The sequence below is a fragment of the Podarcis raffonei genome, chromosome Z (genome assembly GCF_027172205.1).
Source record: "Podarcis raffonei isolate rPodRaf1 chromosome Z, rPodRaf1.pri, whole genome shotgun sequence".
Lineage (NCBI taxonomy): Eukaryota > Metazoa > Chordata > Lepidosauria > Squamata > Lacertidae > Podarcis > Podarcis raffonei.
Window position 1 is genome coordinate 49,391,045 of NC_070621.1, and position 16,112 is coordinate 49,407,156.

A 16,112-nucleotide genomic window follows, 5' to 3' on the forward strand; every position below is an offset into this window, starting at 1 on the left:
TATTACAGTCAGCTCTAATTCTTTCTGTTGCTCATACTTCAAATCCTGTTTGTGAGGTCTTCTATCTTTTTAAATCCAGGTCCAAGATTGAGGTCTTGGAATCCCAAATTGTGGCCAAGATACACTTCTAAGCAGGCACACACTGGTAACTGCCCAAGAATCCAGGTATTGGCTCTTGGTTAATTTTGTGGAAACATGAAGGGAGAAAGAGGAAGGAAGAATCAAAGAAAATAATGGGGTGGGGGCAGAAATTTGGCATTTGTTTTTATAGGCCCTGAAAAGGAAATAGAAGGTGATTGTTCTGGCTTTTAAATCAGTGAAGGGACAGAACTGAAAAGAGATAAATATATATTTTTTAAAAAACCAGCATCTACCAGGATTGGAAGACAACCCCCCACCCCAATAAAAAGGTTAGTAAATATATCTTCTGCCAGACTCTTAGGAACGGGCTTCATAAAAAGCACATCAGCACATCTTAGCATCATAAGGCATCATAGTTATTGTAGTGGCATTGTTAAAAAACTAGAAGCTCCTGGGTGCAACTGCAATTCTTTCCCCTTTTTAAGTCCAAAGGTTGTGCAAAGAGATAGTGCCAACACTAATCCTTTCAAAACAAGGCCCATTGCTTGAGCACTGGGAGCCACACTGGATCCTCAGCCTCCAAAGACTCTCTATTGCCTCAGCAAGCTGACATGAGAGCGATGGAGCCCTAGCTGCTCCAGATCCCTTTGTGGCAACACATCCTCCTCCTCCTCCTCCTCCTCCTCCTCCTTGTGAACTCAGCATCTATCTGAACTCCCCTGAGTGGAATCTCATGATTCATGCACCTGTCGCCATGCAACACCTGTGCAGATCAGCAAAATGGAGGCTGTGCTGGTGCAATTGGGAGGCGGGGGCGGGGCGCAGGGAGTTGTGCCAGCACAGCTCATTATGGGAAAGGCAACCTGCTCAGCAAACAGCAAAAGCCACGTTTGCGAAGTCATACAGTTGCATCTAGCCTCCAAGAGCAAGGGCAGATCAGAGAAGGCGTCTCACAAGTGCCTCTAAACGTAGCATTTTCCCTCCCATGGAAGCTAGGGCAGGGTAATGGGAGGTAAGAGCCCAGACGACTTACCTGTAGGGATAAATGTTGGCTGTTGCAATTGCATGTTTGCGAGGGCCTGTTGGTAATGGAAAACACTTGGGTTAAAGACTGTGGTGGCACCATTGTTTTTTTCAAGCGCTGGCCTCTTTGGTAAAGGTTGAAGAGCACCAGGTGGCAACGCCTGCAGAAGGAAATGGAGGGAACCAAATGTGGTGGGTCAAAGAAGGGAAATTGGGGGAAGGGGGGAAAAGAGAAGAGAACAAATTTTAGACAAAGCAATGATCAAACAAGACATGCTGTGCACTCTGCAAATCACCTGCAACTGTGTTGGATCAAAAAACCAAGGTGGGGGAATAGGTCAAGCAGACTCCAATGAGATAATCGTCAACTTCATCATCATCATCACCACAACTTCACAGAATATGCAGTTAGTGCAGATGGGGAAAGTGAAATTGTGCCAATGAATTAAAACAAAACAAAACAGTGGGGGGAGTGAGTGCTCTGAAGGGCACATCTATATCTCAAACTCAAAGCAGGTTTCAGAAGAAGCTTTGCTGCTGCAGCTCAGGTCAAGAACCAACAAAAGAAATTATCCGCAACTTTCACTACCCCCAATAATTTGGCACTGGGTATGCCTGACAGCTAAGCAAGTTTAAAATTGGTTTATACCCAAAGTAGGACTGTGCCCAAAGGAAGAACATCTTGATATATATATATATATATTAAGGACACAGGGAGTAGGGGTAAATCAGGAATAATTTTATCTTGGTCAGAGGAAGACTCAGAAGGCAGTTGCAGGCAACAAGCATAGGGGAAAAAACCCAAAATAAAATTACCAACTAAGAAAGGAAGGCAGGAAGGTAGGAAGGCAAAACAGCTATTAAAAAAACAACAGAGAAGATTAGCATAAGCATCATGTAAACTGAAATGCTAGCTGTGCTAGGGTTAGCTAAAGTTTACATGTATAAGCATCAGTCCTGTTCCCTATGCCTATTTTGGGTTCCTGACATGATGTGCTAACTGTGTGTGCATTTGAATACACGGATCAAAACGAATAGGGAAAACTGTTTCTCATCCTATCTGGCATGAATATAGGGAAATTATTTCCCACCCGTCAGGTGACTTCACATCTGATATAGCTCTGAAGTGACCCCACAACTGTTATTTCTACAACACCATTCATACAAGGACTCAAATATCCTCAACATGAGGATAAGAGGATAAAAAGAATTCTGGTCTGGATAAATTGTAGGGAGGAATTTGGGGAGGAGTGCCACTAAGCTGGAGTGTGTAGGGGGTTTAGCTGTTTTCATGATGTCAAGCAAATTTTGCATATGCAAAATGCATAATAGATTGCTGTCTTCCCTGAGCTCTTGAGAAATGCTAGGCTTGAATTTTCAGTAAGGAAACAAACATTACAGATTAAACTCTTATTTCAGCTGCCCAGGGCTTCTGGAACTGCAGAGAAACTAGGAAATGTTTGCAAGGGCAAAGCAGCAAAACTGCTAGAATCGCCTACCACTTTTATTGGGCAGAATGAGGGATAGGCTGGTGGTGTGGGGCAGTTGTTGCACCAATGGGTGTGTACAAAACACCAGGCCTAATCCCACTTAAGCTCCTTGGTTCAACAGGGTTGTGAATTGAGGTTGCCAGACCCTATTGCTAACTGGATCCCTTGGTTTTCTGTTGTTGTCATGTATATGTGCGTTTATGTGTGATTTCAGTGGACCATGAGATATGATTAATTTCACCCAAAGGCAAATTGTTTTGTCCCCACCCCTCTGTTAACAGGCCACCTCTTTCTAACAAGCAAATTATCTCTTTTAGACCTGCCACATCAAGGTGCTTCCAAGTCAGTCAAACCTGTTTCACCATCAGATTCAAAGGTTGCAGGGCGAAGGGGGGGGGGAATGCTTTCAAATTGCTGTGTGGTATATTGCTCTGCCTGTTGCTCATCCCCAAAGAACATGTCTCAACAATGGGGAGACATAGGGGAAAGGTTTAAGGAAGTGCCAACTTTTCTTAACCATTAACTACTTTTGCACAGTTAACTCCTTACTCACCCAACCTCACTCAAGATTTCAATTAAATCCCCTGCAGTCTTCTGGGCTTGTGGGAAAAATACTGAGCCAAATTCTCGAGGGGGGGCTCTCTTTCTAAGTAGGGTACATGGTTTCCAGAGATGGCATGAGAGTCCATGTACCCATCACTCTCTGAGTTGCCTGGTGATGTGGAACTCATGACCCTCCAAATGTTACTTGATCACAAGCTCCCATGATGCCTTGACTATTGACAATGTTGGGTTGGGATTATGGGAGTGGGGGTCCAATGCCATCCAAAGGACCACAGGTCTTACATCACTGCAACAGAACCACACTGTGCATTCTTGATTTGGAAAGGCTCAGCACAAAAACACTATGAGAACCTGTAGCATCAGGTACAGGTACCTAGGATTTCCTTTCCCTTGTTGGTCTGTCTATATTTTACAGGCAAGCTATGAATGCCCTTTGGGTGAAAAGGGCGGGCAAACACAGACATAAGGGAAGACTATAAGAAGAGCCTGCTGGATGAGGACAATGGCCCATCTAGTCCCGCATCCTGTTCTCACAGTGGCCAACCAGCAGGGTCTCTGCACAAAGAAGAAATTTATTTTATCTGTCCTGAATCTTCCATCATTTGGCTTCATTGGACGTCCACCAGCTCCAGTCTTATGAGAAAGGGAGACAAACTTTCTCCTTGCCACACATAATATTAGTACCTTCTATCACGCCACCTCTCACTCACCTTTTTCTCTGAACTAAAAAGTCCTGAACACTGCAAGCTTTCTTCAGGGTGTGGGTGTGGGTGTCACTCTATCCCTTTGGTCATTTTGCATGGCCGTTCTCGAACTTTTTTCCATGCTACAATATCCTTTTCAGAATGAGGCAACTATGCAGAGAATTCCAAATGTGGACTCTCCTCCTCCCAGGGTAGCACATCCTGTTTCGGGTCATTCCACCGGTGGTGGAAGTGGTAGGGCAAGTGGAAACCACCTCTTGCACGTCTGTTGCCTGAGGTAAGTGCTTCATCCTGCCTCATTGGTGGGCTGACTTTGCCCTTACCCCCCCTCCTCCTAACACTGGTACCTTTAAGTCTAGGCACCGAGTGCAAAACAAAAGGGGGAATAACAGTCTAGAATATATCATGAATGGAAATGCAGGAGTGCAAATGGCAAACTTGACAGTTTCAGAAACAGGTTTCACTTCAGTTTTGAAAGACCATGGAGACTGCACATCAGAGGGACCTTATGCTCTGTCCCACAGCTCTCAGTACAGCACTGGCCCAGTTTGGGTTAGGCAAGCATGGACTGGTTTATTGGGTTCTTAAATAAGCATCCGACCCCATGAAAAACCACAGCCTCATAGATTTACTATATTGCAACCCCCACTGTCATAGGTAAGGTGTAGCATGGAGATAAGTGGAGGTCTGGAGAATGAATTTGGCCATGTGACTGGAGCACTTTTACATCAGGTTTTGCATGGGCTTGCGTGTGTGCATCTGAAAACAGGGCCTTCAGCAGCCAAGCTCCAAGCAGCACTTTAATTCTTGAACCACTAGTGCAATTCATACTGCAAGACTGGCAGGCAGAGCTCTGAAGCTTGAGGGCGTCACCTAGGCTGTGTTACCAGCCCCAGAGCAGTTCATCAACTGACACAAAAGGATCAATCCCAGCCCCCAGGCCCTATAAAGGCCAAGCCTCAGATCTTAAGCCTCTTAATCTCAGGGTTGTGGGTTTGAGTCCCATAGTGGGCGAAAGATTCCTGCACTACAGTGTTGGACTAGATGACCCTCATGATCCCTTCCAGCTCCCTGATTCTTTGAAATATTGTAAGAAATGTAACCTTAGGTTCAGCTTCCCCTCCAATAGAGGGAGAAAATTGGGTGCAGGGGGAAAACATCTACGTTTGCCAGATTTAAGCATATTTATATTAAAGGCAATTTTAACATCCACAAAACCCATGAATCAGGGCTGCCTTTTTAATCCATTAATCCACTTCTAAATACATATATCTAGCAGGTTATCTAGTCAAAGGCAGCAGCACATACTAAAGTCTCTAGCTGCCTTTGTTCTAAAAGAGGTCAGCAGACTTAACCAGGGAGCTGCCAGGCTAGACACGGAAAGAAATGTGCACTTTGACTCCGATTTTGCTCTGAATAGGTTTCCTGCAGAAGACTCTGGCAGCATGAAAAGAATGCAATAGCAGAAGGGACCTGCTAGCCTGCTAGAAAGTACAGTCATTCCCCTGACTGGGTTCTGTGGTTCATAGTTGTGGGAAAAGGGGGAAAAGCTCAGCAGCAGGATGCACACTCCACATGCAGAAGGTGACCCAGGGGAGGCTGGGATGAGCTTTTGAATGATTAGACATCCAGCCCAAGTTCAGAGCAGAATTTAGGGGAGAAACTGCCTCCCCTGTTTTGCATCTGGGGCATTTGCATTTTCAGAGGTAACTTTCCCAAGCTTGTTACTCTGAGTGGCTGGCAGCTGGCTTCTCCCCACCAGAACCAAATGTGTCATTCTGGTGGTGGGCACCAGTCAACAGGAGCAAGGGAACTCTGACAAGTCTCCACCCCCCATGGAAGTTGCACCACCAGTTTTGCAACCTGGCAGTGGGACTATGAAACTGTGGTTGGAAGTGGGGCAGCCCTAGACCCAGGTTCAGTCCTGAGTAAACCCACCCACCCCCATGAATGGTGTTCGGTATCATCTTGGGAAGGGCTTCTTCTGAAATTCCAAAGTGCCTACTGTAGAGCAGAGCAGATAATACAAAACTGATCAGATTCAAAAGCCAGGAACTAGACCCCTCTCTGCTGTCTGAATTGTGTCTTTTGTCAACGGAAGGCTAGGTTTGGACACAATTCCTAATGAAGGTTTGCTGCTCAAACCTGCCACCAAATTATGCCAAGCAAGCCAGAGAACTCCCAAGCATTCCGAGTTGTGTCTGTGCATTGGCATGTGAGCAGCAATTAGGGTGGCAATGTGCCCACCGAAGTGTGGGCCTTGGCTGGGCCCTCGGCTCCCTGCCACTGAAACTCCTTGAAGGCTTCCCCTGAGACATTTCAGACCAAAGGTGTGAAATGGAACCTTCTGTGTTCCGTGCTATAAAAATGTGGCAGCTGTCGCTGTTTGAAAACAGACTGATTGAAAAACACTGTGATAATTGCATTGCTCCATAACCACATCTGGTCTTTTTGGAGGAGGAGGGTGGTGAAAGGCACCTTCCGTCACCGAAAAATGGTTTTCAATTAAGCCAGAGGTTGCAAAGTTTCCTTTGGTGGGACAGTGGAGTGAATGGGACATTATTTCCTGTCTGATGGGCACTCTCCTTAGGTAACACACAATATACAACAGATATGAGAAAGACAGAGAAAGACACACAGAGAGAAAGAGAGATGTATTCCATGAAGTCTAAAGATGGTGACATGCAAAGCGAGAAGGTGAGAGGTCCAAGTACCGGGTCAAAGGTTGCCTCGAGGGGTCGCTTCAGTGATCGGACAGCTGGCTGAGTCTTAATTAGCAGGCAGCGAGCACATGATGGTAATGAGCCAAGGAAGGGGATCGGGGTTCAAGCACAACAACAGAAAAAACAGCAAGCAGAAATGCATCAAAAAAGAGAGCGGACATTGTGGAGCAAGTGAGGAAAACAAAACAAAATAAAATGAGTGAATTATACAATATATTAAAAAAAACAGATGACACATGCACAGTGGAGAGCCCTGTGACAACTGAAGTAACACATCAAGGTTTGCTTTGCCTTTGCTGCAGGGTAGATGCAGAAACACCTGGAACCTGAGAGAACTTTATGGGGGTCCCATTTTCCATCAAGTACTGAGAACTGGTTACAAATTCCCAAATAATTCAGATAATTATTATTATAATACATTGTTAAATTGTTTGCATTTTGGGTGCTGAAAAGCTTGCTGCAAAAGTTTTTTTGTTTTCTTTTTTCTTTTTTAAAAAAACTTTTTTTAAAAAAGTTGTATTTTTCATGCGTTCCTCATGCTCTCCCCTTTTTCCATTTTGCCTGTCAATGTGCCACAAACGGCTAAGCACAGGCATGTGTGGGCAAGATGGCAGCTTCTTGGGGTTTGTTTTGGTAGCCTAGCAACTTCTGTTCTCTGACTGGTAAGGCTGTCCCCAAACTCAAGAGGTACAAGGCAAACACGGAGCCTTGAAAGGAAGGCAATGAATAATGCAAAGCTATTTGGGTAGCAAGAACCTGGCGACTTTAGAGATCGATAAATAGTTTAAACAGGCTCATTAAGGGCACACCAGAAAGGCAAGTTGGATGTTTGCACCGGGAAGGGACGGCATGAATTAAAGATGCAGCTGGGACCAGCAGGGTCACAGTTAAGAAGTCAGGAATTAGCTCTGACCAACAAAGAGTGCTGTGAGCTGATGGTTCCAAAGACTCATTCTGAGTAAGAGTGCTTAGACTCAAGTGCCGGTCTTTAAGCAGCAATCTTTCTCAAGACAAGAAGAGCCACAGTGACATGCTCTTTCTCCCACAACTTAATGATAAACAGGGCAGTGCAGAAACGAGCATTACAGCAGGCATTGACACACAGGAACATACAAAGGGTCCTAAGAGGACATAGATGATGCCTTCCTGGAACAGATGGCCAAGCATGCAAAGGGAAGGGAGATAGTAGTAATGGGGGACTTCAATTACCCGGATATTTGTTGGATGTCAAACTCAGCCAAGAGCATAAGGTCAAACAGATTCCTCACTGGCCTTGCAGACAACTTCATTGTCCAGAAAGTGGGAGAAGCAACAAGAGGAACAGCCATTTTAGATCTGGTCCTAACCAATGTTGATGACCTGGTTAGTGGGGTAGAAGTGGAAGGATCATTAGGCGCGAGTGATCATGCTCTTCTGAAGTTTACTATACAGCGGAAAGGAGCAGCCAAGCATACTAGGACTCAATTTCTTGACTTTAAGAAAGCCGACTTCATAAAACTTAGGGAAGTGCTGGGTGAGATCCCATGGACAGTAATACTAAAAGGAAAGGGAGTTCATGATGGCTGGGAGTTTGTTAAGAGGGAGATAGTAAAAGCACAACTTCAGGCAATACCAATGAGACGGAAACATGGAAGGTGCCTAAAGAAGCCAGGGTGGCTATCTAAAGAACTTTTAACTGAGTTAAGATTAAAAAAGGATGTGTACAAAAAATGTGTACCAAAGAGGAATTCAAACAAATAGCCAGCACGTGTAGACACAAAGTCAGAAAAGCTAAAGCACAGAATGAACTCAGGCTTGCTAGAGAGGTTAAAAGCAAGAAAAAAGGCTTTTATGGGTATGTTCGTAGCAAAAGGAAGAACAAAGAAACAGTGGGGTCACTCAGAGGAGAAGATGGTGAAATGCAAACAGGGGACACAGAAAGGGCTGAACTCCTCAACGCCTTCTTTGCCTCAGTCTTCTCCGATAAAGAAAACAATGCCCGACCTGAAGAATTTGGAGCAAATGATTCAGCAGAGGAAACACAGCCCAGAATAACTAAGGAGATAGTACAAGAACACTTGGCTAGTTTAGATATATTCAAGTCTCCAGGGCCAGATGAACTGCATCCAAGAGTATTAAAAGAACTGGCAGATGTGATCTCAGAACCACTGGCAGTCATCTTTGAGAATTCCTGGAGAACAGGCGAAGTCCCGGCAGACTGGAGGAGGGCAAATGTTGTCCCTATTTTCAAAAAGGGGGAAAGAGAGGACCCAAATAATTACCGCCCAGTCAGTCTGACATCAATACCAGGGAAGATTCTGGAGCAGATCATTAAGCAAACAGTCTGTGAGCACCTAGAAAGGAATGCTGTGATCACCAATAGTCAGCATGGATTTCTGAAAAATAAGTCATGTCAGACTAACCTGATGTCATTTTTTGACAGAATTACAAGCCTGGTAGATGAAGGGAACGCAGTGGATGTAGCCTACCTTGATCTCAGCAAGGCATTTGACAAGGTGCCTCATGATATTCTTGTAAAGAAGCTGGTAAAATGCGGTCTTGACTATGCTACCACTCAGTGGATTTGTAACTGGCTGACTGACCGAACCCAAAGGGTGCTCATCAATGGTTCCTCTTCATCCTGGAGAAGAGTGACTAGTGGGGTGCCACAGGGTTCTGTCTTGGGCCCGGTCTTATTCAACATCTTTATCAACGACTTGGATGATGGACTCAAGGGCATCCTGATCAAATTTGCAGATGACACCAAACTGGGAGGGGTGGCTAACACCCCAGAGGACAGGATCACACTTCAAAATGACCTTGACAGATTAGAGAACTGAGCCAAAACAAACAAGATGAATTTTAACAGGGAGAAATGTAAAGTATTGCACTTGGGCAAAAAAAATGAGAGGCACAAATACAAGATGGGTGACACCTGGCTTGAGAGCAGTACATGTGAAAAGGATCTAGGAGTCTTGGTGGACCACAAACTTGACATGAGCCAACAGTGTGATGCGGCAGCTAAAAAAGCCAATGCAATTCTGGGCTGCATCAATAGGAGTATAGCATCTAGATCAAGGGAACTAATAGTGCCACTGTATTCTGCTCTGGTCAGACCTCACCTGGAGTACTGTGTCCAGTTCTGGGCGCCACAGTTCAAGAGGGACACTGACAAACTGGAACGTGTCCAGAGGAGGGCAACCAAAATGGTCAAAGGCCTGGAAACGATGCCTTATGAGGAACAGCTAAGGGAGCTGGGCATGTTTAGCCTGGAGAAGAGGAGGTTAAGGGGTGATATGATAGCCATGTTCAAATATAGAAAAGGATGTCACATAGAGGAGGGAGAAAGATTGTTTTCTGCTGCTCCAGAGAAGCGGACACGGAGCAATGGATCCAAACTACAAGAAAGAAGATTCCACCTAAACATTAGGAAGAACTTCCTGACAGTAAGAGCTGTTCGAGAGTGGAATTTGCTGCCAAGGAGTGTGGTGGAGTCTCCTTCTTTGGAGGTCTTTAAGCAGAGGCTTGACAACCATATGTCAGGAGTGCTCTGATGGTGTTTCCTGCTTGGCAGGGGGTTGGACTCGATGGCCCTTGTGGTCTCTTCCAACTCTATGATTCTATGGGTCCTCTTGAGCCATCAAGTCAAGCCTACCCCAGCCTGTTCCCTCCAACTGTTTCAGAATCCAACTCTCACCAGTCCCAGCTAGCAGCAGCACTGTTTCCATCACCCATCAGGATTGTAGGGCTGTGCTGAGTGGCGCTGATGGGAACTGCAGCACCAAATTGGGGAAGGCTGCTCTAGGCTGACGTTGGGTCGTATCCAACTGAATTATGCTCGGAGTGGACTCATTACAATCAATGGACCCAAGTTAGCCATGTCCATTAATTCCAGTGGGTCTTCTTGGAGCAGGACTAGCATTGGACAGAACCCACTGTGTTTCCAACACTGGCCCATCAGCTCCCCCTGTGAAGCTGGGCAGGGCATGATGGCAACAGGCCTTTGCCGTGGCTTGTCCAAAGCAACTGGTCGTTTGGATGTGGCAGATCCATGCAATCCTCATGAGTAACAACCACCAAGCGAACTCTCCTGATTGTCATGGATTTGTCAAATCATCTTTCAAAGCTACAGAAACAGTGGTTGCCACCACACTCCGTGGCAGTAAATGCCATGGCTTACCGTGCTGAGTGTGAAGAAGCTCTTCCTTTCATCTGCTCTATCTCTTCTGCCAGTCTGTTTCACAGGGAGATCCCAAATTGTAGCACAGCCATCTCCCATGCCCCCTGCCCCTCCTGAGCTGTGGATGCCCTTCCCACTGAGGTACACCTGGCACCACCGCTGCAGAATTCGCTGGGTGCTGAAGACACACCTCTTTAACCCCTGACTCTTTGACTCCTGAGGCGCATATTTTTAGGATCCAGATTATTCATGTGATTTTAATGTGTGTTAAACTGTTTTTAATGGGCATAGATAAATAACAACAATAAATTATTCAGCCTTTCCCTTCCTTCCCCTGAACTCAAACACTCACACACCATTTTAAAAAGCCTTTTTTGCCTCTCCTTACCACAGAGGATGAGAACCTGTGTTGGATTCCAGCTCCCACCAGCCCCAACAAGCACGGCCAACAGGGATGGGTGATGGGAGTTGCAGTCCAACAACTGACTGGCAGGATGGCTCATGATGGATAGCTCAGTCAGTAGAGCATGAGATTCTTAATCTGGGGGTTGTGGGTTCAAACCCCACATTGGGCAAAAGATTCCTGCATCGCAGGGGTTGGACTAGTAGACCCTTGTGATCCCTTCAACTCTACAATTCTATGAACCTGTCGAGGGTGACAGGTTTTCCTGGATTTTTCCAGGCATCATGGATTCTGTTCAGGTGGATGCCTGCTTTATTTACTTTCCAGCGACAACATCTAATGAGCACTGTGCTTTGCATGCAAAATACAGCTATTTAGGGTTTACTGTAAGGTTTCCTTGCTGGGCACATAAGCATGTTTACCCACCCCACATGCCTTTGGAAGCACAACCTTATGCAGAGAGTTCCACAGGTTTGGGCCCACTACCCTGAGTGTGAAGCTGCTATCAGTTATAAGCTGTGCAGCTGAGCCACAGCTGGGGGGGGGTCAGGGAGACAGGATAATGCCATGTGCAATGCTCTTGGGTTCTTCAAACTCTTTTTCTAAGGCTGAATGTGAAGCAAAGAAATAAAATGGGGACATTTTCTACATTGGCAGGGGACGGTGGATTTTGTGACATTTGAAGCCCTTTCAATTCTAGGGGATTGAAAGGGCTGGTGCATCATTTTAAAAGCCCCAGGATATATGGGACCCCCATGTATAGGGAACGTGCAGAGTGTGTTGACACAAACAGGACTGGACTGTGTATGCTGAGATGTGATGGGACACTCTGATGCTATTACAAAAGGTGGGGGAGACTCCCCTTGCCCCTCCTTCTCTCCTTGTGGGCCAAACACACAACATTTTGCAAAGGCCTTGTTGGGCGACGGCCCCCTTACCATTCCGGCTGCAGCGGTTTGATTCACCTGGTGTTGAGCTGCCTTGATTTTGGCTTGCAGGTGTGCAGGGGGATGAAAGTACTTGCATTTCTCCCGCGAGCATCGCCCTTTGATGTAATCCATGCACACCGTCACGGTGTTCTCATTTGTGTCTATCATGGCAATATCTATCGGGTGAGCATAACGGCAGTCATTCTCGCCACGTGTGCAGTTGCCACGCTGAAACTCCCGGCAAACCTTAAAAGAAAGCCACATTATTTGACCAGGAAAAGCACACGAAAACACCCAGGAAAAACCACTTCTCCATTTTCCTCCTAATGTGAACACAAAGGGCTAAGAAAAGCACAGCTGCGGGGTGGGGACAAATCTCAGCTGCCCCTCAACTACAGTGGTACCTCGGGTTAAGTACTTAATTCATTCTGGAGGTCTGTTCTTAACCTGAAGCACCACTTTAGCTAATGGGGCCTCCTGCTGCTGCTGTGCCGCCAGAGCACGATTTCTGTTTTCATCCTGAAGCAAAGTTCTTAACCTGAAGCACTATTTCTGGGTTAGCGGAGTCTGTAACCTGAAGCGTATGTAACCTGAGGTACCACTGTAAGTGTCATGTTTCGTCTCATTGCACCTCCCGTTTATTTAAAGCAGGGTTGTGGAAACTTTTTGGCTCTATGGGGCAGATCCTTATCAGGGTTGGCCTCACAGGCCAAATCACAGACAGTGTCACCCACCTGGCAATCAGTGTGATGTCAAGTGCAAGGTGCTTTAAAGTTCTGAAGCTGGGACATCAAAGCACCTTGCAAGGCACTGCAAAAAGCAATGCACTGAGGAAGAGGTTTGCGGCACAATCCCCAGCTGATGAGCAGGGGTTAAGTCCTGCTCTGCTTGGCTGTGAGACCCTGTTCTCTGCTGGGAGCTTCTGCATGCTTTACAGATTCTCTGCCACTGAGTGACAGCTCTTCCCAGCCAACAGAAGCAAGATCACACCTATATTACTGAAGAAGTGCAGCCGCTATATTAATAGGGGCTCCTGGTTCACTTCCATTTTCTACTGCACTGTTAGCTACTGAAACGGTAGGGCAGTTATTTTCTAGGGGATAGAAGGTTGCATCGATTTCAGAATTCTGTGCCAGCCTGTAGAGACCTGAGATGGTGAGCAAGGAGGGCTGGAAGAAATAAAACCAGCTGGAATCTCCCACCCATGTAAACAAGGTTTGCTGATCAAAGATGACAGCACTGAATAAGCAACCTCTTACTCCAGGATTTCCTTGGTTTTGCAAACAAGTCCTGGGGATTTGGGTCAGGTAGAGGCAGTTCCACTTTATTAGCAACACTCCTGAAAGCCCTTCTGACTGAGCCCCAGTGACCCTCGACTCCGTTTTTTACAACAAAACTCTCAAACCCAGACTAGATGACAGAAGCTGGGAAGCAATTTTAAGCAAACAGTGATCTTCAACTTATGAAAAAGGGATGATGTGTACTCCAGCGCCAATTAAGAAAAAGGCTTTAAGAGCTTCCTTGTCTTTGGATTAAGAGGTCAAACAAGATACATGTTACACTGTTCTCAAGGAACTGGTATAGCTAAGACTTCAAAAAATGGGGAATTAGTTCCGAGCCATAACGAAGAAAGGGTTTCAGAATCCGGACCCCTCTCCTCTCTCACAGCAGAACTTCCTTAGGGCAAGCACATTTGGGCAAAAGGTGCCCAGTTAAATTTGGTTAAGAACTGCCTTCCTCATCTAAGCAAAGCAACCATTGCCATTTGGTACAGGGTGCAAGATACCTCCAGTTTGTCTGTCCTCATCATTTTCTGCCCAGTGGAGCTCCCTGCCACAGAAACAGCTGGGTTCCCAGACACCAGGACAGGTGTATTTGGCAACAGCTCTGCAGGAACCAAACCCATTCCAGGAGAGACGTGACTTAGGTAGGGACTGAATGCCATGGTGGGGCTAGTTGCAAGCGAAGGAGTCACAGGAAAAGTTGTCTGCCAAGAAAGAGGAGAAAGCAATGGTCATGGAGTTAGCAGGGTCTAAGAATGCACTGGTCCTGTGTCCAACCCCCTGTACCCCCAGCTCTGGAAATGTTCGATTCAATTGCACTGGCTAAGAGGAGGACTCTTGTTCTCAGTCTATTAATCCTCTTGGTTTTCTTCTGATCTTCTCCTCCTGCTTTCATTGATTCAGATGTGCATGGAGCATTTCAAGCACAAGAAGCATCTTCATCGGTATGGACAAGGAACAGCCAATGATCATTAAGAGCTTAATAGCACAATTAAGGAGGCACCTTGGGCAATTAACACAGTCCCCCTACCCTGCACCTTGCAATTAAGCATTCACCGGTGGGAGTTAAGGGATCAAGCCAATTCTGGACATGAGACGCATGGCAGATAAGCTGGCAAGAAGCTCCCCTGGCATAGACAAAAGGGCTGGTACCTTTTGGGTTTCTTAAAGCAACACATGTCTAGAATCAATACGTCACTTCAGTTTTACATTACACTTTTGGCTGCCCACTATTAGCCTTGCTTCCAGCCAGCCTAAGAAAAGCAGAACCTGAGCACAAGAGCACTATCCTCTCCTGCAATTTCTAGCAACTAGGATTCAGAAATGTACTGCCTTTGACAGTGGAGGAAGAGCATAGCCATCCTGGCTATTAGCCACTGATAGCCTCTTCCTCCTCCTCCATGAATTTGTCTAATCCTCTTTTAAAGGCATCCCAGTTGGAGGCCATCACTGTCTCCTGGGGGAGAGAGTTCCATAGTTTAACTATGCAGTGTAAGAAGAGGCACTTTCTTTTTTCTGTCCTGAATCTTCCAACATTCACTTTTCATTGGATGGCTATGTATTCTAGTGTTACAAGAAAAATAATTCTTTCTCTATCCACTTTCTCAATGCCATGCATAATGTTATACACTTCCTTCGTGTTACCTCTTATTCACAATTTCTCTAAACCAAAGGTTTTCAACCTTTTTGAGTCCACGGCTTCCTTGACGGACTACCTTCTTTCTGCAGCACCCCTGTGGGGCTCAGGAGCTCAGTAATGTCCCCCCTTGCCTGCAGAGCTGGCAGTCCCTCACCCCTTTTTGAACACCCTCCCTTGTGGAGTGTTCCCTCAGCCGCCTCTCCTTTCCACTCTCCTTGGAAGTCCTCTAGCAGCAGCCCCTGGTCTCTGAGCTGCGCCCCCCTGCCCCAAAGAGAGGGGCCTCCCAGAGGCACCATTCGCCTGCGGAGCTTGTAGCCAGGGCTGCTGCAACAAACAGCTGTGCAAGCCTTTGGGAGGCAGAGATGTGAGAGGGCATCAGAGGAGGGAGGGAAGAGAGACAGAGGCCAGGGTTGTCCCGACTCCTGACCATCATTCAAGGCACCCCAGGGGGCCACGGCACCCTGCTTGAAAACCACTGCTCTAAACTAACGTCCTCCCCCATGCTGTAATCTTTCCTGATAGGGAAATTGCCCCATCAACTTTTCCTTTCTACAATATCAGCATATACCCCTCAGGCAGACTGCAGCCCCTGCCTCCCAGAGAGAAATAAGGTTCTTCACCCCTGTTTTTAGATGTGATGATGATGATTCCGCCCTTCATCCATAGATCTCAGGGCGGTTCACAACATAAAAATACAATATAAAAAGTACACAATAAAATAAACCAAAACAAACCAATAATTCCTTCTAGCGGATCCCACCATTAGCCACCAATAAAGTAGTGGACCTAGCCTGCTAACTGCCCCCACCTCATGGTATGCCAATTAAATGAATGTCTATAATTTACCACAGGCTATCTTGTGGGGATCTTGTGCGAGGGAAAACTTAAGTGATTTAGAGCCTTAGGCAGGAGCTGAACAAACAAAAAAAGTTTTATTAACAGAAATAAGAAGTTTGTGAAACAAAGTTGGGTCAGGAGATGCGTTCTTTCAGATAGAAGTTAACTTATCACTTGAATACAATGATGTCACAGGCTTAAACACAGCAGTATAGGGACAGCCTTTCTTAAACTTGTTACTCAGAAATCAGCTGTTATACTTCAATTTCTGTTACTT

The 16,112-nt window shown here is 46.0% G+C and overlaps 1 protein-coding gene across 5 annotated transcripts in view; it reads right to left on the bottom strand.

Annotated features, from left to right (window-relative positions):
* Positions 1-16,112, bottom strand: part of MBNL3 (muscleblind like splicing regulator 3) — a 117,684-nt gene that overhangs the window by 11,936 nt on the left and 89,636 nt on the right. For 3 of the 5 annotated variants that reach the window (XM_053373819.1, XM_053373815.1, XM_053373814.1), the window contains exons 3-6: positions 13,863-14,063; positions 12,086-12,322; positions 6,577-6,630; positions 1,115-1,265 (exon numbers count right to left, since the gene is read on the bottom strand). In XM_053373819.1, coding sequence (XP_053229794.1) covers positions 1,115-1,265; positions 6,577-6,630; positions 12,086-12,322; positions 13,863-14,063 — 643 coding nt within the window. The remainder of the gene's footprint in view (positions 1-1,114; positions 1,266-6,576; positions 6,631-12,085; positions 12,323-13,862; positions 14,064-16,112) is intronic. The other 2 variants (XM_053373818.1, XM_053373816.1) reach the window with 1 other exon arrangement.